Source organism: Zalophus californianus, chromosome 10 (assembly GCF_009762305.2).
Source record: "Zalophus californianus isolate mZalCal1 chromosome 10, mZalCal1.pri.v2, whole genome shotgun sequence".
Taxonomy (NCBI): domain Eukaryota; kingdom Metazoa; phylum Chordata; class Mammalia; order Carnivora; family Otariidae; genus Zalophus; species Zalophus californianus.
In genome coordinates, this window is record NC_045604.1 from 26623875 (window position 1) to 26647510 (window position 23636).

The 23636-nt window shown below is 58.2% G+C and overlaps 2 protein-coding genes across 15 annotated transcripts in view; one reads left to right on the forward strand and one right to left on the reverse strand.

The window, feature by feature from the left end:
* The first annotated feature begins 113 nt into the window (after positions 1-113).
* ETNK2 (ethanolamine kinase 2) lies at positions 114-22905 on the forward strand. Of its 5 annotated transcripts, XR_003523048.2 has the most exons (10): positions 114-595; positions 2306-2565; positions 5592-5714; positions 10235-10377; positions 11212-11295; positions 13791-13936; positions 15458-15531; positions 17154-17333; positions 19317-19419; positions 21360-22905. XR_003523048.2 is itself a non-coding variant. In XM_027611343.2 (8 exons), exons 1-8 carry the CDS (start codon positions 338-340, stop codon positions 17224-17226), a joined length of 1161 nt encoding a protein of 386 aa, XP_027467144.1. In that variant the 5' UTR covers positions 114-337; the 3' UTR covers positions 17227-17482. The 5 variants fall into 5 exon arrangements, 2 of the variants coding, with proteins under 2 accessions (XP_027467144.1, XP_027467145.1); XR_003523047.2 differs by having other exon boundaries at positions 19317-21469; XM_027611343.2 differs by lacking the exons at positions 19317-19419; positions 21360-22905 and having other exon boundaries at positions 17154-17482.
* The window catches only part of SOX13 (SRY-box transcription factor 13), a 46543-nt gene continuing 44236 nt past the window's right edge, over positions 21330-23636 (reverse strand). For 8 of the 10 annotated variants that reach the window (XM_035722254.1, XM_035722252.1, XM_035722253.1 and 5 more), the window contains one exon: positions 21330-23200. In XM_035722254.1, coding sequence (XP_035578147.1) covers positions 22924-23200 — 277 coding nt within the window. In that variant the 3' untranslated portion in view covers positions 21330-22923. The remainder of the gene's footprint in view (positions 23201-23636) is intronic. The other 2 variants (XM_035722250.1, XM_027611342.1) reach the window with 1 other exon arrangement.

Sequence of the window (23636 nt, forward strand, 5' to 3'; positions counted from 1 at the left end):
CCCGGCGTCACGGCCTCCCCGAGGGCGTCACCCCCGCCCCGCGCTCCAGGTAGCGGCGGCCGCCGACCCCGCGGCGGCCTGGGGGCCGGGGCGGGGGCGGGGCGGGGCGGGGGCGTTCCCGGGCCCCCGCCCCGCGGCCTGCCGCCCGTGATGATGTCACAATCGCGGCGGGCTCCGGCGTTCCCGGGTCGGCTTCGGGCGCCGATCGGAGCGGGCAGCGGGCTCCTGAGTCATGGACTTCCCCTGGCCCCTCCTCTACCACTCCCACCGCCGCGCCGGGCCCCCCCGCAGGGGCTAGCGCTCGCGCGGCGGCTCCGAGGGGGTGGGGCTGCTGGGAATGGCTGTGCCCCCTTCGGCTCCTCTGCCGTGCTCGCCCTTTTACCTGCGGCGGCAGGCGCCGTGCCCGCAGTGCTCATGGGGCATGGAGGAGAAGGCGGCGGCCAGCGCGGGCTGCCGGGAGCCGCCGGGCGCCCCGAGGGCCGCCGCCGTCCCTTGCTTCGGCATATCCGTGGACCAGGACGACATCCTCCCGGGCGCCCTGCGCCTCATCCAGGAGCTGCGGCCGCATTGGAAGCCCGAGCAAGTTCGGACCAAGGTAGCCGAGCGGGCGCGGGGCCGGGCTGGGGCCCTGTCGGGGTTGGAGAGGGGATGCGTGGATGTCTGTCCGTGCATCCTTCCGGGTGGCGGTCCCACGGGTGCGCAGGGCAGGGTTGCAATGGTGGTTTGGGTGTGTATTTTGCTTCGTCTGTTCTGGCCCCGAAGCAGAGCCAGGCTCCCACCTCCCTCGGCCCCCACACGCCCCCCCCGGCCCCCACACCCCCCTCCTCCCGGGGCTCGCGGGCCGCCGGAGGTCCACCTGCCCACCGTCAGCAAGCTGCGCGCGCGGGCCCCACCCCCTGTCGCCGTGCGCCGGTGCCCCTCGCCGCCCGGAGGAGCGCGCGCGGCCGGCGCTGAAACCTGAGGAGGCAGGAACTTTTAAGGGAGCCCCCCACCTCCACACACACACACATCCCTGTCCCTTCTCCAGCCGGTGGTGGGAGCAAAGTCTCCAGGCTCTGAGCGGTTCCTGCCGGTCCCAGGAGCCACCGTGTGGAATTCCGGCTAGCCCAGGGCCCCCGCGCTGGGTGGAAACCCTCCCCGTCGCCCCAGGCTCAGGCTCAGCACCCCCACACAGGGGGCCTCCCCACCCCCCAGCTGGGCACATTCTCGGGGACACAGATGTGGGCAGAGCCTCCCACTGAGGAGCCTCAGGCAGACTCCCCAGCTGATCTGCATCCTCTGAAGAGGCTTCACCTGCTCACCCTCCCCCGCCAGCCCCTCTGGGAGCTGCGTGCGGAGGAAGGAGTCCTGAGCCCGGCACCTGCAGCTAGTGCTGGAGTGGCAGGGGCTTGGTGCTGCCAGGGCCTTCTGGGTGGGGAAAGGCCAGGTTCCCCCACCCAGTGCGGAGGCTGACAGACACCTCTTGGGGGAAGGATGGGTGGGTAGCATTTTCAAAATAAAAGACGCACTTTGGTTGTAAGACCCACAAGGGATCCAGCAGGTCTGAAGTTCATTCCAGCACTGATTGAACGTGCTACCTGCCAGTCTCTCCCCTCTCTGGGCCTCAGTTTCCCCACCTAGAATCGGTTCAGATGTCCTCTAGAGCCCCTACCAGCTCTGTCACACTGTGCCCTATAAATTCCATGGTTCATTCCTCCTTGCCACCGTACCCAGAGAGTCTGTTTTCCCCAGCCCATGGCCTACTGTCTCTTCTGGTTTGGAACTCAGAGGCCCTAAGGAGCTCCGACCACCAAAACGCTCAGCTGGGTGCCAACCTCTGTACCTCCCGCACCTCCGCTGCTGGATGGGGCGTGAGGTGCAGCAAAGAGTCCCCGGCTGGGCAGATGGTGAGAGGCAGCTGGGTCAGAATGTACTTGTCCTAGGCAGCTCCCGCTCCTCCCTGGCCACATTCTGGTCCATGGAGGTTTCTTTCAGGGATGGAGAAGTAAGAAGGGGGGAGGGGGCTTCTCCCACCAAGGAGTGTGGAAATTCTTCCACTGCCAAATCCCATCTGCCAGACGCAGGAGAGGTGAGGGTGCCTGAGCCGAGGTTTTGTTCTCGAACTCAGGCTATCCCAAGCACTGAGGAGGGTAAGGCATTAGAAAGAGTGCTGAGCTCCTCTTAAGTTAGAGGGCCAAAGAATGGGGGGGTTCTGCGTGGTTGTGCTGGGCATGCAAATGAGCACCCCATGCTGGAGCTGGGGAGCCATGGGGCAAGAGCAGAGACCCTGCCCCACGCGCTCTTGTGCTCCCCCTCCCCATGCCAGCGCTTCACTGATGGCATCACCAACAAGCTGGTGGCCTGCTACGTGGAGGAGGACATGCGGGACTGCGTGCTGGTGCGGGTGTACGGGGAGCGTACCGAGCTGCTGGTGGACCGGGAGAATGAGGTCAGGAACTTCCAGCTGCTGCGAGCACATGGCTGTGCCCCCAAACTCTACTGCACCTTCCAGAATGGGCTGTGCTACGAGTACATGAGGGGCATGGCCCTGGGACCCGAGCACATCCGGGAGCCCCGGCTCTTCAGGTGAGAAGGTGGCCCGGGGTACCATTCATTCCTGCGATTCCTCAGGCCTTGGCCAGCTTCCTCGGCGTAGAGTGGAGTCCATGAATGAGTCATAAGGTCTGTGAACTTCCTGAAATTGCATGAAAAGTGCGTGTGCGCGCACTTTGCTCTGCAGAGAGGGGCCATTGCTTTGAATGGATTTTCGGTGGCATCTGTTAGAAGGGGTACCTGCCTCTTAGGGAGGCAAGTGAGAATTTGGTGAACCTGAGACCAAAGGACCTGGTTCCCTAAATGCAGCAGGGCTCTGCTTCCTGGCCTCATGTCTCAGCCCTTTTGCCCACCCCATGTCTGACCTGGAAACCTCTCAGAGCCTTGGAAATGAAATCTGAGCCAAATCCCCAGAGCGCCCAGGATTTCCTGCCCCTCCCGTCCTGCCAGGAGCTCAAGCATGCTAGGAGAATGGGCCCCATCCAGGGTGAGCTTGGGTTTAGCAGCACAGAGAGACATCAGCCCTCCCCCAGTCTGAGCTCCTTCCAGGTTCCCCCAACAAAGTGGGAGCCCAGGTTTGGGCAGCTGCCAAGCCTTCCTTCCAGAGGCCCACAAGAACACATGACCCCCTGGGAGCCCCTCCCACTGAATGCCTGGATGTGTAGGACCCAGGAAGTAGACTTAACCTTCAAGCACTGTGGATGGCTCTGTGGGGTCTGGGAGGGGGAGAACTAAAGAGGAGCCCAGAGTGCCTTTCTCTCCTCTAACCGTTCTGGGCGGGGATGTCAGGCAGAATCCCCCACCCCCACCCCCGAGCCGCACCTGCGTGCGGAGCCCTCCAACTATAGCGAGGTCCCAGGCAGGCTGAGGTTGACTCCTGACCCTGGACAGCAGCCGAGGGGTTGGCCTGGGATCTTTGGGATCAGTCCCGTCCCAGCCAAGGAGAAGGAGCCTTCCAAATACGCCCAAATACCGAGGAGAAACAATAAAAGCCCATCTAGGGAGCAGACCAAGAAGGTTCCTTGCTTCCTCACCTGTTACTCAGTTAACCCCAAGTAAGTGCACCTGGCCTATTTGCGGAGAACCCCTGACAGGCCCTCCAGGGACTTAGAAGGGACTCAGATGCGTTCCCCTTGAGTACTCCGGAGCACTGCCTCTGGGACTGGTCGGGCCCTGGGATATTTATGTTCAGTTGTGTGTGTGTGTGTGTGTGTGTGTAGTTAGGGGGACATACAGACCTGTTGAGTGGTCTTCTCAGGCTCCCGCTGAGCTGGAGGTAGGAGGGACATACAGACCTGTTGAGTGGTCTTCTCAGGCTCCCGCTGAGCTGGAGGTAGGAGGTCAGAGGAGGGTGGGGGCCCGGGGAACCATGGCCTGGCTTCTCCTACGCTCTGCTCCCAGCTCTCCTTCAAGTCTTTGTAAATAAGCTCAAATATTGGCAGGTCCTCCCCAGGTCCCTCCCAGTCTCCGGCCACCTCTATGAATATGGTGCTGTTCCTTGTTCTCTCGTGGAAACAATTAGCACTGTCAGGAAGATTGAAGATGGATGTAGGTTCGATAACAACTTTACATTTGGGGGAGAGCCAGAAACTGGGATAGGTGTAGGAGGTAGGCTCTTCCCTGATGATTTTCCAAGGATAGACCATTATCTTTCTCGGGTGAAGGTGGATCTCTGCGAGGAAAGGCAAAGAGGACGCCTTGGGGAGCCACGTCCCCCGTTCCCCTGACCCCCACCTCCCAGCCTCTGCCTGCTGAGGCTTTGCAGCATAAAAATGCTGAGTGTTGAGGTTACTTTCATTGCTTTTCCAGACAACAGCCCTATTGATATTCAAGGAAACGCTCTGTTCATGCTCTAGTCAGAATCTTCCTTTGGGAAGGGAAGGCCTGGGTCTCAGGTCTATTTCCCTGCCTCGCCTAAAACCCTGGCGGGCTCCCTCCTGCCCCGGGGCCTCTAGCCTCTGAAAGCACAGCCTTCATCTCTCACCCGCTCACCCTCTCGGTGGCTGCCACACCCCCTGCCCCCTCCACCCTTCAGGAGCTGGGAGCCTGGGGGGCTTCCGGAGGAGACCCTAGACTGCCCTGCTATCCTGTTGGGTGACGGCCTGCCCCTTCCCAGGACCTGGCAAGGGGAGGGGTGTCCCTGGAACAGCTCAGGAACAAGGTTTCAAACAGCCAATGCCTTTGTTGTCTTTCCCAGTGATTATTATTCGAGCAACAGGCAGAGGCGAAGGAAGCGTGAATGTTGGAGGCTTGGCAGCCGGGCTGGGGGTGGGGCCCCAGAAGGGAGAGCTGCCAGAGGACTGGGGGAGCCCAGCTGGGATGCAGGGCCTCAGACGCTGGGGTCCTTATCAAGGCCCTCCCTCTCTGACCGGTCAGTCCTCCATCCGCCCCCGCCCTCTCCCAGCCCCCTTCCCCACCGCCCCCTCCTTCTCTCCCGGGACCTTGGATAATGTCCACAGGAGGACTTGAAAATAGAACGCTGGTTTGTTTTGCGTCCTTGGCACCCAGCCGCCAGCATCAACTCCCTGCCGCAGAGGAAGGGGCTGCCCTGGGCCGGCCTGCTTCCCTCCCCACCTTGGCCAGGCTGATAAGAGGCGGGCATTTCTTCCCAGCCTGGCATCACCACCCCCCTGATCCCTCGGTGCCCTGCATTCACCTCCCCCTGAGGGCATGGATCAGAGTCCAGGGAGGGAGGAGGGCCACTGCCCCCATCCCCAGGTGACCCCTCTGTCCTCAGGGGTTGCTGTGGGTATACGACCTTGGGGTGGGGCAGGGTCGCTGACCTGTGGCTGGCGGCCCACTGCTTTGCCTTCCTGCTCCCTGAAGCAGCCCCAGCTCCTGTTCTGGAAAGGTCACTGCTGGGCTAAAGGCCTTACGTCATTTTCATGCCTTCCGCTAAGACCTTCCTGCTGCAGGAGCGAGAATCCCTAAAAGAGCTGTCCCACCCTCAGCCCTCTGACTGGCCCGCAGTCCTCACCCTGTGGGACCCCTTTCGGAGGGGCTGAGCTGGGACGGGCCTGCCCCACACTGATGCTCTACTCTTCCTGTTTTCTGTTTAGGCTAATCGCCTTAGAAATGGCAAAGATTCACACCATCCACGCCAACGGCAGCCTGCCCAAGCCCACCCTGTGGCACAAGATGCACAATTACTTCACCCTTGTGAAGAACGAGATCAGCCCCAGGTACAAAGATCTGGGAGGGTTCAAAGCTGCCATTGTCTCTGCCGCCTTCATGTTATCCCGCCTCCATTCTTTGGGCTCCGTCCCCCACCCCACCCAGAGGCTGAGGGGCTCCTGACTTCTGAGTCTCTGTCTCCAAGCAGAGTTGGGCCGACCGACTGAATCTCAGGAACTTAAGATCCACAGCTTTAAGCCTGTGCTTATGTGCTGATTTCACTTTGAGTCTTCTGGTTGTGGTAGAGACGAGGGTTGGGGACTGCGTCTCCTCCTTTACTTAAAGGAGACTGAGGCTCAGAGACTAAGCTTTACCCAGTGTTGGGGGCTCATCGGAGGCAGGGGTCTGTTTCCTAGCCCAGGGCCCTTTCTACCTTAGCTGCTTTCTGAGCAACCAGAAGGGAGAGCCTGGCCTCTGAGAATGGGGTGAGGCCGAGTTCAGTCAGTCAGAACTCAGCTTGTCAGTTGACAAGCCCTTGGGACATCAAGACTCCTGCTACTTGCCTAGACGCCTCTCGTCCGCACATGCCCCTGGGGACCCTGCTCCTCACCTTGTTCACACTGACAGCATACCGTTCCCTCACTGGTACTCCACGCATCCTGACAGTGCCTTTCCCCAGGGAAGACGGGGCTCCCAGACAGCTAGGCTCTCTGGCCAGCAACCTGAGAGTCCTTCTAGCCTTCAGCTGCCTGGCTCCCAGCGTAGCATTGAGTGCTGGAGGAGGCATAGAGAGTTGGAGAGAAGAGTGGGTCACCCCTGCCCCCTCTAGGGGAAGGCAGTAGTGAGTCTGATCCCTCCATGTTCCCTGCTGCGTTGAACATCTCCCTTATTCCAAAGGTTCATGGGAGTGTAGGGTATCTCCTTCCCTCCTCTAAGATGACAAGACAATAATTAACTCTCTCTCAATCGTGTGTGTCTGTCTGTCTCTCTCTGTCTCACACACACACACACACACACACACACACACACACACACACACGCATGCGTGACTTTATCTGGATCCTCCCACTTAATGATTATCAAGCACTGCTTTAGGACTATTTGTCCAGGATGGCCCACATTCAGACCTTCGATGCCAAATGTTATCTCTGGGACAAGGACTGCCTATCCCTTAGGGCTAAAACAACACATGGAGAGCAGGACCCTGGGGTGTCTGAGTCAACAGGACCCTCTGATCATGCAGCCCACCACTTTCATTTGGTAGATGGAAAAACTGAGGTCTGGAGAGGGGGTGAGACTTGCCCAAGGTCAGTGGCAGCTCAAGGGCTAGAGTCCAGACCTGCTGCTCAGGCATGACCCTTGCTACTTTAGCTTCCTTTGTACTGTCACCGTGTAACCTTCAGGGGTGACCTTGTTGGGAGCGGAGTGGTCCCTGGAGAAGAGCTGACCGACTACCTTTGTTCTTGTCATATATTTGACCTTGGCAAATCGAGTTGTTTAACTTCTCGGAGGCTCTTTAGGGGTCGGTGCCTGCCCTAAACTGCCTAACCTGCCCCAAGCGGGGCTGTGATGAGCAGTCACCTGGATGAGATGAAACTCTTGAGCTCTAGTCACAGTCTAATAACCCTGATTTAGTCAATCCTGCATTTCACAAACCTCAACTGGGATTTAAAACAATGAAAAATACGGACATGACATTGGCCCTACCCTCAAGGAGCTTAGGAACCATCTGGGTAAATAGGACCTGCCCATGCGAAGCGACAAAAGAAGGCAGGGCGTGTAATGTATGTGGCGGTGGGAGAACCAGGGCCAGTCTTCCTGGCAGAGGTAGAGGGGCAGAGCTGGGAAGGGAGGCCTCTCGGGCTGGTGGAGATGGTGTGAACACACTTGGCTCATGGGTGGCCAGTGGATGAGGGTGGCCGGAGTGGGCCTTCAGGAGGGATTGGGAAGGGCTGTGGGAAGTGGGTTGGAGCTAGACCGGGAGGACCCTTCCAAGTCAGGTTAAGGAGCCAGCATTTCATTTAACGGTCATTGTGGAGGCCTCTGAGCCAGGGACCATGACTGTGGTTTAGGGAGAAAGCTCTCTGGCATTGTAAAGGACAGAATCAGGTGGGATTTGGGGAAGTGGGGGTAGGGATTGGAGGTCAGGCGACCCCCTCAGGGAGTGTTGTAACTGAATGGGCAGGGTCCACGGGCAGCTTCATGGTGGTGGTGGTGGATGGAGTGGGGGGGGAAGGAGAGTGGGGGATGCCTCAGGCACCCTGTGGAAATAGATTTTGGTGGTCTTGGTGTCTGGTTGGGCATAGAGGGTGGGGGGTGATCGCTGCTTTGGGGGCATCAGGAGGAGATGGGGATGGGTTGAGTGGTGTAAGGGCAAAGGTGATGAGCCAGGAAGCTCCCAACACTCAGTCCACTGTGGGAGAAGGTACTTCCCTCCACCCAGATCCGGCGAGCTGAGTGGGTATTTGGCAGGCAGGCAGAAGTGTTTTCATCAGGAGGAACCCCCAGGTTTCCCGGGGTGGGGGAGGGCAGCCCCTGCACCACCACCACCCCCCGCCGCTGCCTCTAAGGGACAGAGGAGGAGCAGGCTTCCTGGGGTGTGACAGCTTCTATGACGCGGTGGTGGCCACTCGTCTGCCAACCGCACAGCCCTGAGAAAGTCTAGTGGGCTCAGGGCTGAAGGTAGCGAAGCTGGCGGGGTTTCAAGTGCGCAGGGGAGGGAGGCTGCCCAGGGAGATAGAAGGCCTGGACCACTCCCACAGTAACCATCTGCGTGGCCTTGGGGTGGGTAAGGTGGGGGTCAGGAGGAGGTCAGGGCCTGGGCAGCAGGTATCTTAGATGTCAAAGACATGTTTTTCAGGCTGAGACCAGAGCAAACCAAAGGAGGCCTCCTAATTCTTATCTTTAGATGGTCTTGGACCAGGAAAAGAAAAAAAGAATCTTGAAAGGTATCTTCTTAAGGAGAGCCAAGACTGAAATGCGTTTATGCAGACCAGTCGACACAGATAAACTCCAGTGAGGCTAAAGGAAGCCCCCCCCCCAGATCACCCCCCTCGTTAGACTCTCCCCAGCTCAGAGTGGCCTGTGCAGAGCCTCTGAGGGGCACTGAGGCCCTCGCAGTTAGGAGGTTCTGCTTGATTTTGCATCCATGCACAGGCTGAGGACTGCTTCCCTTGGGTGAGGGGGAAGAGGGTCCAGCTGTGCAAGAAACATCTGTAAGCTAGAAGGCCTCTGCCCTCTTCCTTGAGCCTCCATTTCCCCCAAAGACTTGCACTAGAGGCCTAAGATCCTCTCTCGCTTTGACCTTCTCAAAGCCTGGGAGGGAGCCTGCCGCTCATCCTTTCCCAGGGGGAGAGGGGGATGCCTTAGTTGCCGAACGCGCTTTGCCATGTTTTAGTCTCTGGGCCGTGTGAGGGGCTGACGGGGCATCCTTTGGGAGGATCGGGAGGACGGATCTCACGCTCATCCTCCTGCACGTACTCTGGCTGCCCTGGATAAGAGAGCAAACAGAAGCTACATGGAGACAGAACAGGAGATAAAACCGCAGCCTCCTCCCCTCCACCCATTGGTGGTTCTGGGGTTTTAAGGGCTGTGCTAACTATTTGGCTTTTCAGTGTACACAGTCCTGTGTGCTTCCTGGGGACCAAAGTTCAGAGCATCCCAGCACAGTGTGTCCTCACCAACTTCCACATGGCCTTTGCTACCAGCACCGACTGACCCCTCCATTCATTCATTCATTCCTCAGCATGGGTTTCTTTCAGCAGCAAGGCCTTAGGTGCTGCAGGATGGGGCAGGGCAGAAAGAGGGCTGGCCTTTGTCATCCGTGTTCCTGCCCGCAAGTTGCCCACGCATGCGTGGTCTGGGACAAGGATACACATGCTCCTAGTTCAGGGTGGAGGGGACAAGTCACCGGGGAGCTTCAGAGCAAATGCTCAATTGAAAGGCCCTAATAGTCCCTTGGTCTTGTAGGAGTGAGCCCAAGAAGCAGTTTGTTTGCTTTCTTAAGTGGGCCTGAGTAGTCTCTCTGTGAGATGAGAAGTTAGGCTTTATGAGCCCTCTGGTCCTTTCCACCTGTGACACCAGCCGCTAGAAGAGGAGGGGGACCGGCCAGGAGTGTCCATCCTCCAGCCCCTCTGCAGAGCACTGTGATGCCTCCCCCAGGCAGTCTTGGGGCACACCTCCCTGTAGGCATCTTCCCTAGCGCCCTGAAAGCGGGTCTGTTCACAGCTCTCCCCTCTGCCCTTGCTCTCGTGTGGACACACACTCCCCGCTCCTGTCCTCTCTCTGTGCCGTCTCCCTTACCTTCCTCCCCCTTTCACGAAGTAGCAGGGACGCCATTGGATCGGGGACAGACGAGCTTTGCAAAATGCTTTTACGCCCGCGTTTTAATAAGCTGCTTAGAGTGACTGCAGGAAGTCAGGAGATCAGGACGCCTTAGCGCCAGAGGACAAAAGTGAGGGTCTGAAGGGCGGGCCCTTTGTCCGGGGGTCCTCTGCAGCAACAGGCGGTGACAGGGCCAGAGCTCGGGGCTCCAGAGGCCCAGTGGCAGCCTGTCTTACTGTCAGCCTCCGTTCTGGCCGCTGCCCAGCTTTTCCGCAGATGTCCCCCAGGTGGAGGTGTTGGAACAGGAGCTGGCCTGGCTGAAGGAGCACCTGTCCCAGCTGGACTCCCCTGTGGTCTTCTGTCACAATGACCTGCTCTGCAAGAACATCATCTACGACAGCACCAAAGGTACAGCTTCCCGGGCTCCGGCTGGGCCGCAGCTGGGCCGGGCCTGAGTGATCAGCTGCCTTTGGGGTGCTGGTCCTCAGACCGGCCCTCGGACAAGCAAAAGGCGACCTTCCAGTTTAGATCTCAAGTTAATAGAGAAAGGGAGGGGCGCCTGGGTGGCTCAGTCGTTGAGCGTCTGCCTTCCTTCGGCTCAGGTCACGATCCCGGGGTCCTGGCATCGAGCCCTGCATTGGGCTCCCTGCTCCGCGGGAGGCCTGCTTCTCCCTCTCCCACTCCCCCTGCTTGTGTTCCCTCTCTCGCTGTGTCTCTCTCTGTCAAATAAATGGATAAAATCTTAAAAAAAAAAAAAAAAAGAGAGAGAAAGGGAAAAGGAAATAAATTTCTACTTAGAAAAACCTATGCCCGGAAAGAACTCAAAACTGTGGTTTGTGGAGGTCCTTGATGTGAGGCCACCTGAGCCATTCCCCGCCGACAACATTTTGGGCTTGAGGTCATCTGGGGTGGCCCAGGCCCTCCTAGAGACAGAACCTTCCTGTGTGCCTAATGAGAGCTCCAGCCCCAGGGAGCCCTGACCTTTATTTCTGGTCCTCGGCCATGCTGAGGATAGATGTCTGTAGATGAGCAGAGCTTGAGGATCCACCTGTGTGAGGGACAGCTGGAGGGCAGATGGACAAATGAACAGTGTCGAAGGCAGCCACTGGGGAGGGTGGGGGCTGGGTTGCCACGAGAGGCCAGCCAGAGTCTGTGCGTGCATTCCGGAGGTCTGTGGGGACTTGACCAGGCCGTTCCCCTATCTCCAGGGACCGACCCTCATCCCTGTCTCTTGCCCCACAGGTCACGTAAGGTTCATTGACTATGAGTACGCCGGCTACAACTACCAAGCCTTTGACATTGGCAACCATTTCAATGAGTTTGCAGGTGAGCAGGGTATTGCTCTTTGGTCTTTGTCCAAGATACTTTCCTTATGATGGATGGCCAGGTCCAGGGTGAAAATGAGAGGGGTTTCTGGCCCTGCTGGGTAGAGACTTGACAGCCCCTGGCCTCCAAAATCTCACGACTCATGGAGGAAGGCACAACCTGCCTTGAGGGAGCGCCAAGTCTCATGTGGGTGGCCGGACCCCCACACACAGAGCCAACCCCTGCTAGCCCATCTGGCAGTTTGGTACAAATCAGGAGAACGTGCCCTCCGTAGGACCCCTAAGGACACTGGGCTTGGCATGTGAGTTAGAAAAAGACCGGGGTGCCTAGCCGGCTCAGTCAGTGGAGCGTGCAATTCTTGATCTTGGCGCTGTGAGTTCAAGCCCCACATCGGGTGATTACCTTAGAAAATTAAAAAATCTTAAGAACAAGCCCCCTTCCCCTGGGCAGACGTAGCTTCTGCCTGCCCCTTCACCCAGGCTGCCTTCTCCCAGTATCACCTGCCCAATCGTGAGTAAGGGTCCTGCATGCAGAGAAGGAGCAGAACGAGCTGGTGGCCTGATGAGAATCGTCTAGGTGGAACTCGTGAAAAGCGTATACGCTGCAACTGGACTGTCCAAGTTCAAATCCTGGCTTTGTTGCTTATTAGCTGTGTGACCCTTGGGCTGGGCACTCAGCTTCTCTGGGCCTCTGGAAAGTGGAGATACTTCGTCCCATCAACGTGAGACACACACATGCACACACGTGTAGCACATGCTAAGCCTCATGCTGGTGTTCACTGGTACTAGGCAAGGAAGCCTGCCGGTAGCTAAGGGAGACCGGCGCGGGAGCGGATGGGGTTGGATGAGGGCTGTTTTGTTGCGCTAGCCAGCTCAGCAAAGGCCCAGGATGTACAATAGAATCATTTGTGTGAGGAAGCCGGGCAGGTTTTTCCAGCTTGAGGGCTTCATTGTTAAACGATTTGATGGGACCAGAGAGGCAACCCATGGATGGAGCTGGACCCTGGGGGCTGGAGGGATATCATCCGACTTGCAGTGTGGGGTGCTCAGCATGATGGAGCCAGCCCCTGGGGCGCAGGACAGGTGAGGCACACCCAGGCCAGCTCCAAAACTTCCACCTGGCCCAGCCTCGGCCACTCCCCAGCCCAAGCCTGGCCAATTGTGTCCCTTCAAGAACCCCAGTTGACCAGGTCTGTCAAGCGCTCATTGCCCCTGAAGGTATGACTTCCCAGGGTGGCCAGCAGCTGCATCTAGGAACCTGCAGGACAGTGGGGCCTCAGCTGGGCAGAGCCGTGATGCTGTGGGGTGTGGCACCAAGCAGAGGCCCTGGGCCTCTGAGCGCTCAGCCGCCAGACCCGCTGGCCTTTCCAGAAGGGATCATTCTGAAGCATTTCAGGCCCTCCTCACCCACCACATAGAGCAAGGACCAGCTGGAATTTCTCCAAAGAGGCAGATTGCATCCTGCTCCCAGGTTGCAAAGGAAGGAGGAAGGCAGGGAAGGAGATTGGGAACTGGGGAGGGAGAATACCTGGGTTCTCGGGAGCAGGGAGGCCCCGTTCTGGGAGGCAGGAGGTGAGAGTTCTAACCGGGAGCGAGCTTCTGTGCTCTGGGCCTGAGTTTCTGCACCTGCACCAGGGGATTCTTTCTCAGCCATCCTCTTGGGGCCCGAGGAGACTGAGTGTGTCTCTCCAGGAGTATGAGGGAAGCTTGGGAAGGACAGGGAGGAAAGGAGAGGGAGGAAGAGACTGCGGGCAAGATGGCCTGGTCCTGGTCCTGTCTTAAGTGAACTATGACTCTCCGTGCCAGCTCGAAGGCAAGGCGCTGCCACAGGGCCCGGGATGTGGCTGATGCGCTTTGGGCCGGCAGCTGGAGGACTCAAGGAAGGGCAGGACCGGAAGGAATCGAAGCCACCCGGTCCAGGGGTTCCAAGCGTGGCTGCATTCCCGAATCATCTGGAGAATTGGACAGGGGGCTAGAGGTGCCTGGGAACCTATGTTTTTAGCAAGCTCTGCAGGCGATGTTTTGAAGGAGCCAGCTCAACACTGGTCCAGGAGGCAGAGTCGGAGACCCCACGCTTCTAAATGAGACCCTCCGGGTGGTGGGAGGGAAGGCCTTGTGCAGGGCTCACTGGTCAGCATCCCACCAAAGGGGAGGCCCCTGACGTGGTGCTGTGAGGGAGCACCTCCTGTGGGCGTAGTTTCTATAAAGGGCACGGGGGTACAGTGATGCTGTCTTAGGGGTCCCTGTCACACCCAAGACCATGTCTTGCCCTATAACCAGTCTGCCTCTGTGCTTTCCTCCAGCCCATGGAAAGCAGAGCCCCCAGCTCCCCACATTGGGTAAGTTTGGTGGGCAGCAGGCTGTATTCCTAGGCTCAGCCTGGCAGGATGTATGTGGAGGTTTTGAGGGGAGCAGGGAACCCCTGATGAGCTGGAGGAGCCCCCTCCCCAGGTGGGCCCACCTCCCAGCAACTACCCCGTGGCTGCTTCCCATCAGGTGTGAACGAGGTGGATTACTGCTGGTACCCCGGCCGGGACACCCAGCTTCGGTGGCTGCGCTATTACCTGCAGGCACAGAAGGGCATGGCCGTGACCCCCAGGGAGGTGGAGAGGCTCTATGTGCAAGTCAACAAGTTTGCTCTGGTAAGTGTGGGCCGGGAGAGGGCAGGGGAGGGAGGGGCTGGGAGGAGGGGCCAACCCCAGCTCCTCCGCTCCCACAGCCCAGGGTGGAGGAAGCAGAGGCCCGGGTGAGGGGTGAGGTCCTAGGACCCAGGACCCGAAGTGAGATCTGGGAAGAGCCCTCTTGAGCGTCCCCAGAATACTGAGATGCCCTGTTTCCTGCTTTTCCCTATCCTGTCAAGTCTCTTTCTCCTTTCTAGGAGAAGACTTCCAAGAAAGAGCCCAGCTTCCTGTTTTAGCAGTTCTCTCATTTGGACAAGCAGTTCTCTCTAGCGTCTAACGTTAGCCTTTCATGCTGCAGTTAAACTTTTTTTTTAAAGCCTTTGGAGGAGATAAAGAATGTCAGTTCTAATCCTCCTTGTTAGCTACCTTCACTGACTCAACTCCATGTAAGCCTCTCCCATCAGGCTCTTCCTGCTCAAATTACTGAGCTGTCAGTTCTTGATTTTGAGTGCCATTTATCCAGGGTACCTGGTTCATGCCCGGTCTCCTCCGGTGTGTGTCCAGGGGATTGCTAACTAGTCTTATTAATGTCAGGCACGTAGAAGCAAGAAGACAAGTCCACTGCCCTGAGTTTCACAATACATCATGGAGGTTAAGTAGAATCTTTACTTACGTGTCATTTTGGATTATCTCTCCTGGTTTCCTCATTGGCACAAAACTGATTCTCCATCAGGTTCTTCCTCCTAACTGTTCCACTTAAGCCTTCCTCTTGCTAAAGGTTTCCATGTAATCACTGACACGTGGCTAATTGATCTATGCCCCTGGAAGTCCCGAAAAGCGGAGGGAGGTGCTATGCAGCCAACCCCAGGGCGAGCGGGATGTGGGGTGGGGGGGCCCTGGCCTGGGATAGTCATGCTGTCACTGCTGTTTGCCCACGGACAGCTGAGAGCAGGCTCTGGTTTCTTGAGTCTGGAGTGGGGTAGTCTGGCCCCGAGGGCGCCTCTGGCCAGAGGGAGAGCAGTTGAAGGCTTAGTCAAAGCCCAGACTCGGGGCTTCTCGCTCCCACATCTACACTCCTTTCCCAACCTAACCCACCTCTGGACAGAAGAGGGAAAAGGGGTGGAGGTCAGTTAAGGGGCTCCTCCTGATGACCGTGGGACTGGGCCTGTGCTCTGGGGCAGGGGTTCATCTCATCCTGGAACCTTGGCCTTGAAGGCCCCAGGAGATTCCCCTGGGCGGGGGGAGAAGCCAGGGATGGAGCTATGCTCAGGCTGGGGAACAAGCTGAAAGTTCTAGAACCATTACGCTGACCCCTACCTGGGGCAGGTAGAACTCTGCTTTTTTCTCAAGGGAGTGAAGCCCCCAAATGCAGTCCAGTGACTTGGCCTCCAGAATTCCCCTGACTTGTGCCAGGGGGACCCCATTGTGTCTCGGCCCGTGCCCTAGTTCTGTGTCCTCCAGGGTGACCATCTCCTCTAGCTCCATGGGGTTCGTGACAGGCATGAGTGGTTGCCTTGCTGACTCACTTTGGTCCCTTTCCAGGCATCTCACTTCTTCTGGGCACTCTGGGCCCTCATCCAGAACCAGTTCTCCACCATCGACTTCGATTTCCTCAGGTGAGTGCAGGGGGCGAGTTGGGGTGGTGGGGAGTGGGGGAAAGGAGTAGCTTGAGCCAAGGATGTGGGGGCAAAGGACAGCCGCGGGAGAACATCCAGAGTCCCTTCCTCTGCTCTAACTTGTCCCCATTCCAGCCACCCCGTATCCAGGGGGAGTCACCACTCTAGGGGAAACATCTGAGCCCAGAGCACCACTCTGAAAGTAGTCAAAAGTTCTTGAACCCTCCCCTTGTGCCTCGTAGGAGATTCGCTTTCCCTCCTCCATCTTACGACCTAGGCCATTGCTCTTAGCCACAGAGCCTGGTGGTGAAAAACCTGTTCGTTTTATAGCAGAGAGGACAGAGTTCTTCCAGAGAGCAAAAGTGACTCCCTGAGGTGACTCAGGTGGTTGAGTGCTTACCATGTGCAATATTGGGCCCGGCTCCTCCTTCAGTGAGGTACTAGGGTCTGCACCGAGACCGTACCAGATTACTGACTCCTGGCTCCATCATCAGGTACACATGTCCTTAAGGACCAGGAAACATCTTGTCTAGTCTTTCTCCATTCTGGTCTAGTCTTCTTGCCCTGTCCCCCTCCCTCAGCCGGAAAGGAGTCACTACCCTGACTTCACAGTGTTCACAGCGACTGGCGAGGTGCAAGTCAAAGGCACGGTGAGATCTCACTCACACCTAGGATGGCTATTAGCAGATAAACAGAAAACAAGGGTTGGGAAGGATGTAGAAAATCAGAACCCTTGGACGCCACTGGTGGGAACGTAAAATGGCGCAGCTGCTGGGGAAAACAATACTGTGCTTCCTCAAATAGTTAAAAATAGAATTCCTGGGCGATCCAGTATTCTTGCCGCTGGGTGTGTAGCCAGAGTTGAAAGCAGGGGGTCAGAGGGCTATTTGCACACCCATGTTGATAGCATTATTCACAGCAGCCAAGAGGCGGAAGCAACCCCATGTCCATGGATGGCTGAATGGGGAAACAAAGTGTGGTCTACACACGATGGAATATTACTCAGCCTTTTAAAGAGAGGAAGCCGTGTCACATGCTACAACATACAAACTCTGAGGACAGGCTAAGTGAAAGAAGCCAGTCACAGAAAGACCAATACTGTAGGATTCCACTTATATAACTAAATTAGTCAAGTTCATAGAAACAGAGAGTAGGGGGGCAACTGACTGGCTCAGTCAGTAGAGCATGTGACTCTTGACCTCGGGCTCATGAGTTTGAGCCCCGCATGCGGTGTGTTTACTTAGATTTTTTTTTTTTTCTTTTAAAGAAACAGTAGAGTGGTTTTTGCCAAGCTCTGCACTGCTGCACTGCAGGGGAGGGAGATATGGGAAGTTGCTGTTTAATGGGTACAGAGTTTCAGTTTTGCAAACTGAAAAAGTCTTGGAGAGCTGTTGTATAAGGATATAAACGAACTGTTAAAAAAACAAAACAACAACAACAAAAAGCATTTGGGGAAGGGCTGCTCCAGGCCGATCTAAGAAGAAAAATAAAAAAGTTAAAAAAAACAAACCTCCGCCTGCCCTGGGGTTGAGCTGGTGAGACTTGCTCACGGTGAGAGTCCCCCGGGTCAGGCCCACCTGGCTTTCCTTCTCAGCCGGGCTCCTGTTCTCATCCTCCGGCAGGTACGCAGTGATCCGATTCCACCAGTACTTCAAGGTGAAGCCTCAAGTGTCAGCCTTGGAGATGCCAAAGTGACCAGCTTCCCCATCTCTCCCTTACCCATCTGCCTGGCCAGACCTGTTCTCCAGGGCTCTGTCCTGCTCTGGGGGCCACACACTTGGACAAGGTGGGAGAGGGGTCAGGTGGGTGTCCAGGGAGAAGGCTCCACCCCTGCCGCCAGCCCCCAGTGGATGCTGCTGGAGACCACATTCTTTTGTTTGGAGGGGCTGATAGGACCCAGCTCTGGGGGGTCCCCTTCACCTTGCCAGACTTGGGGGGAGGGGGCTGGGGGGGGGTTGGGGAAGTGCCTGTAAGTCAGCCAGGGCCTGGACCACAACCACCCCTGGGAAGCCCAGTATTCCTGGCCTCAGGCCAGGCTGGAGTCAGGGCTGCCTTAGATGTGTCTTTGACCTTCCTGGCTTGGGGAAAGGGGGAGGTGGGAGGGCTCCTTTCTACCTCCAGTGCCCTGAGCCTCCAGCCCATCTCCCCCTGCATGCCTCACGTGGGAGGTGCTGATGAACCCAAACCAGCATCATGCCAACTCTGACAGATGGATGTACATATCCGGGGGGGGGGGGATGGTCTAGAACTGGGTTTACCGGCTCCCCCCAAAGCCGCCTCATCTGAGATCCCTCCCTTTCTCCAAGCCAGATCCAATCAAACCACCCCTTCCCAGACCTCTGCCCCAGGACCTGTGCTCCTTCGCCTCCCGTGCCCTTTTTGTTCTGTGCTTGTGTTCTGTCTCTCTGCCACCTGCTGGGAGGGAAGGCAAGGGGGTGGTGCCCTCCTGGGCCTCCAGAGCCCAGCTCTGCTTCGTGCTTGGCTGGAGGGGGACAGAACCCAGAGGGGGGTGGCCAACAGCAGCCAGCAGCAGCCAGCAGCTTTCTGCCTTGTTCCCTGCCCTGCCCTCCAGGGCCTCAGTTCTAAGGATTTATCTCCCTCTCTCCACCTGTCCTGAAGTGGACCCAAGCACTTCCCACTAGGAAATGAGTAGTGGGAGTCAAGGGGCCGGGGCTAGGAACTTCGGGGCTCACCAGGCATCCAAGAGCCTGGGTAGGATGGGTCGTGAAGGTGCTGAGCTCATGGCCCCGGACTTTCAACGCCCTCCACCTCCTCTCTGCCCTCACAGCCTCCTGGCTCTGGCCCAAAAAAGTGATTCATTTGTAAATTATCATGGTTTTCTGCATTAAAATGGCCATTTCTGGACCACTCTGTGTCTGAGTGCCTACAGTGAGGATTTGACTGACATAGAGGGCATGATGGATTAGTTCTCCCGCAGTGGGGTGGGGGTGGGGGGTTGCAGCCCGCGCCTCCAGGGGTCCCTGGGGCTGCACGTTTCCTACCCCACCCTCCTCCGTGCACCTGGCTCGCAAGGCCTGGGCTCCTGGTTTGGGATAGGTCTGGACACGACTAGTGCCTTCACCACTCTTCTGCCTTTGACTGTCTTGCTAGAATAAGGGGAGCCCAGGAGGATACTGCTGCTGGGGAAGGGAGCTAGGCTGGGGCCTCACCAGGCGGGAAACCAGCGAGACCTTGTGGGGACGCACTCAGGACCTTCTTCCTGGGCCGGGTTTTGGCTCCTAGCCGTTGAGGGGGAGGGGCTGTTGCTCTGCTGGAGAGCAGGCAACGATTTCTGGAATGAATCGGTCACTTTCTCAGAAGGCCTGAGGGAAGGGAGAGCAGAAGCTCAAAGGAGAGCCGGGGTACCCCTCTCAGCAGCCCGGGCTGCCGAGGCAGCGCTGCCTCCAGGGCCCCCCAGAAGGTGCCCGATGCCCTGAAGATTGGGGAGAGCAGTGGCTGCCTGCCAGGTAGACTGGCTGTTTGGCTTCTGCCGGCAAAAGTACCGGCTGCCATGGAAACCGCTGGAGCAGAGCTAGCCCCAGCAGCTGGGGCCTTCAAGGTCATGGTGATCCAGTGTGGCTGGGGGGGGGGGGGGGGCGGGGGTAGCTGTACCAAGCCCAGGAAGGGTATGGGAGAGGACGTGGGGGAAAAGGTGGGCCCCGGCCTAGGGACAGTGCTGGGGCTGGGCAGGCAGGGCCCCTCAGGGGTACCATGGGGTCAGGTGCTTGTGGGCAGGGCCTTCTTGTGGACTAAAGGGCAGTGCCCACCCTGCTTGTTCCTCTCAGATCCACCTCTGGAGCTGAGGGCAGAAATAACCACTGGGAAGGCAGCTTCGTTTCCAGCCTCCTGGGGCCTTGATGTCACAGCGTTGGAGACGGTGTTGCGGTGGTGAGCAGGGAATGGCTGGGACAGGGTCCCCCAGGTACCATCCTGTGCCCCTACGGCCCCGGCCGCCACCTGCACCAAAGGAGCGAACCTGCAGGCACCATCCCACTGCCTTTGAGAAAACATCCTCATTCCTCCAGTGCTCCAGGGGAGGGGGCAGGTGGGGGCGGGGGGGGGGCTGGGTAGTTTAGGAGGCCCCTCCCCCTCAAGGCCTGGAGTCCTGTCTCTCCTTTCACTGCCACCCCAGACTAACCAGCACCCCTGCCCCCCTGGTTCCAAGCACCAGGCCTTGGCAACTCCCGGGGTCGGGGGGCTGGGCTCTACTCTCTCAGACCTTGGCTGGACACACAGCAGGAGCTCCGGGCAAAGCACACCAGGGCAGAGGTGGGTCTCTGCTGGGCTCTGACCCTCGGCCTGTGCCTCCTGCAGAGAGCGCAGAGAAGGCCCCAGCCTTCTGGTAACGACCAGGACCTTTTGTTCCTGGCCTCAGTGCCTCCCTGACGCTATTGCCTCTCCTGAGGCAGGAGGGATAGGGCTCCAGAGTACCAACCAGAGGTCCTCGTGGAGGGCACTGTCCATCTTCAAAGGATGCGGGGCATGTGATTCCATCCCAGCAGCTAGAATGAAGGCAGGACAAGGGGTCCTAGAGTGGGAGGAGCCACAGAGGACCTGGGAATAGGGAAGTGAGAAGAACTCAGGGCTGGCAGGGAATGAGGGCGAGCCTGGCTGGGAGGGTCCTGACAGACTGCCCTGATTGGGTTAGGAACACAGTGTGGGAGGTAGTGGAGTCTGGAGGGTGGGAGGACAGGGCCAAGTTAAAGTGAGCAATTCTCCCCATGACCACTAGAGGGCAGGCGCCGCAGCCAGCCATCCTCCTCAAGGACCACCCGGGTCTTTTCCTGGGGGGCCAGGGAGGCTGGGCTGTGCTTGTACCCTGCCTGAGATGAGGAGGCCTAAAGCTCTGGGACGAACCCGCAAAGGCCAGCAGCCAAAATGCCAGGACCTAATTCCGCGGGGCGGGGGGGGGGGGGGGGGGAGTCTTCACTCCTCAGTTAGAGGCCCTGCAATGAACCACACCTAACTTCTCTCACCCCCATCCTCTCCTGTCTCCCTGGTTGTGAACACACGACCTCTATTAATCCAACCCAAGTCTCACTCTTCCACTAGGATTACCCTTCAGCTTTGCTGCCCCCATTCCATACAATGGGATTAATGTTTGATGAGAGTTGGTCTTTTTGTTGATCATCGTTAAAAGGGCTGATGACAGACTAAAACTTAAGTCTAAGGGGCTGTTATTTCTCTTAGTGTGGGACACCTTTGAAATCCTCATTCAAACCAAAGGTCACCGAGCCCCTGAAGCACATCGTTAGCGACCTTGCTTCATTACTCAGTAGCCTGGAGAGCTCCTAAATGGGCTTCGGGCACCCACGGGAGTCCTTTCCTGGGAGGAGGGTCCACCGCTTTCATTAGATATTCACTGGGCTCCTTCTCCAAAAGGAGGTAAGAACTACGGTGAAGGCTTAACCTCCGTGTTTTCAGAGGACAAAGCCCAGAGGGGAGACCTGACACCCGCCTCTCAGCAGAGGCCATGGGGCTGGTTCTGGCCTGCTTCCAGGGCTCTCATTACTGAGACGGGGGTAGAGAATGTGTGGTGAAGTCTAGCTTACCTCCTGGAGGCAGGGGCAGGGTCTTCTCTGGGGTGCGGGCTCTCTGGGTGGCATCTGTCACTCCAAAGGCTTGGCCTGGGCTTCACTGGCCTCAGAGGTTTGCTCCCAGATCCCATGCCCGAAGCTCCCCGGAGTTGCCACAAGGGGGCAGTGGTGCCCAGGCTGGCGGCACATTCAGGCATTCAGGCTCCAGGCCAGCCTCCCCACCCCCCACCCCCCCCCCACCCCGACGTAAGAACCAGATTCTGAAATGGTCTGTCTTTATTATGCCAACAGAAAAAAAAATTCCCCAAGTGTAAACAGGAGAAAGGTGCTGGTTAAGTTACTCATCATTATCTTATTATTAACAAAATAAAGCACTATCTATGTTTACAGTCATAAAAAAACAAACAGCCTGGAGAGAAGTTGGGCTTGAGGGAAGGGGGGGGATGGAGAGGAAGGGGAGAAGATGGGGGGGGTTAGGCACAGATGCCACATCTGCCCCCGTGGGGTTTGGGGTTCCCTTCCCACCCTGACCCAAGGGCTGTTCTGGATCTATGTGGAGTCAGGTGCCCGTGGGATTTTTCTTAGGGAAATAATTTGTCCATGTGAGCAGGAGCTGAGTCAAGTTCCCCAGTGTGAGGGGGGGAGGGGGAAGGAGCAGGCAGGCAGAGGGGCAGAGTCCTCACCACCCCAAGAATGGGGAGCCCCCCCTTCCCCTCCCTACTCAGCAGCTGCCATGAGGAGCCCTGGCTCCCCAGGGCTTCTGTCAACTGTCAGGAAGGGGGGGAGGGGCGCCATCAACCCTCCTGTCCCCAACACCTGGCACTCAGGCTGGGACCAGGGGCTGGGGCACTAAGACAGAGCCCCTTGGAGGCTGAGCACATTCCCATGTTGCTCGGAGCTAAAAATGGCTTTGTGGGAACCGCCGGGCAGGGGAGAGTCAGGGAGGGAGTGAAGGGACAGGCAGGGGAGGTCAGGGCGGCTGATGGGCCCCGGGGCTGACCGGGGGCCTTACAGAAACCCAGACTGACCAGCGGTGTCAGAAGGGCAGAGGCGCAGACCCCAAGAAAGGGAGACGGGAGAACAGCCCTGCAGAGAAACGAGGACAGAAACACAAGGACACACAGAACCTGAGACACCCAGACTGACAAAGAGGTAGCAATTTGGGGACAGTGAAGCACGGAGAGGCCCCCAGAGAAGCAAGAGTGGTATCGAGAGACACCCACAGAACTCAGCAACGGTGCCTGGCACGGAGCAGGCGCCCAATAAATACCTTGCGCCATGAGTGGACAGATGGAAACACGCGTGTGCTTGCGCGCGCACACATACACACGCACACGTCTATACACCGCCGCCAGAGGCACAACAGGCTGGACAGAAGATCAAGACAGCGAGGGACAGCCAGACCTTTTTGCACAAAGTGATCCTGTGACAGAGGAGCGATCTGGGAGTGGGAGTTGGGGGGGGGGGTGTTGGTCCTACGGGGCTGGTCCAGCCAGGACAAGAATGGAAACAAAGCATGTGGCCCCAGGGGGACAGGTCTGGAGCTGCCAGACCCCTGGGATGAGGAGACCTGCAGGAGGGGAGGGTCATACAGTGTCCGCTGGCTCTGAGCCCCGCAGGCCGAGGCGCTCAGCCCCCGACCACTCTCCAGGTCCTGCCCCGTGAGGCCAGCAGCTCCCTGGGCGCGGCCGCAGGGCTGGTGCGGGGGGTGGGGGGGGGGAATCTCCCCCCCAGGAGGCTATCTACAAGTGCACAGCTGTGCCCCTCTCCCGGGCAGGCCCAAGTCCAAGTACCAACAAAGTCCAGGCCGGCCGGCCGCGCCCACGGGCTGGGGGCCGGGCCCACCCCGCTCGGATCAGTCTGTGAGCACCACCAGCTCCCCGTCGCTCTTCTCGTCGCCCTCCGAGTCCTCGTCTTCGCTGTACCGGTACAGCTCACCCTCCGCCACCGAGTGCCTGTCTTCCGTGGCCTCCCCCTCCTCCCTGAGGCTGCAAGTGTTGACGATGACAGGCATGTTGGGGTCCAGGCTCCGGGGCACGTAATGCTCCACCAGGGGCTGAGCCAGGGGCATGCCTGCCACCCGAGGGTACAGGACGTCGGGAGAGCTCATCTGCAGGTGGCCAGCCTGGGGGCTGCAGGGCAGAGGAGAGGCACGTTGCAGAAGGACCCTCACTTTGCACCCCCCATAAAGCTCCCCCCAGGCCGCTTTGGGGTTGTGCCCTCCCACCCCACCACCACTCTGTCGGCTCGGACGCGCACGCACACTCGCACGCACGCACACGCACACCCCCCTGGGGGCTGCCTTCTGAGGGCCACATTCACTGTCAGCTACAGCCCGGCACACGCGAGCAGCCTCAGGGCCAGGAGCGTGTTCCACAGAGATTCCCGGGGGGAACGTGTGGGAATCAGCATCAGGAAGTGATAGACTTAAATGCCCCAGGGGGGTTCCCGTTTACACGAATCCACGAAGGTGCTTGCTTCTGACAAGTCAGGTACCCCCTGTATGATTAGCACCTTTGTTTTTAGTAGCCCTGAATTTTTTCATAGAGTTTGTGATTCACAAGCACG

Excerpts from the sequence above, each read along its gene's own strand:
- ETNK2 (XM_027611343.2), top strand. The coding sequence starts at position 338 with ATGGCTGTGCCCCCTTCGGCTCCTCTGCCGTGCTCGCCCTTTTACCTG. Across the intron at positions 10,378-11,211 it reads CATCTACGACAGCACCAAAG|GTCACGTAAGGTTCATTGAC; the intron begins GTACAGCTTCCC and ends CTTGCCCCACAG. Across the intron at positions 15,532-17,153 it reads ATCGACTTCGATTTCCTCAG|GTACGCAGTGATCCGATTCC; the intron begins GTGAGTGCAGGG and ends ATCCTCCGGCAG.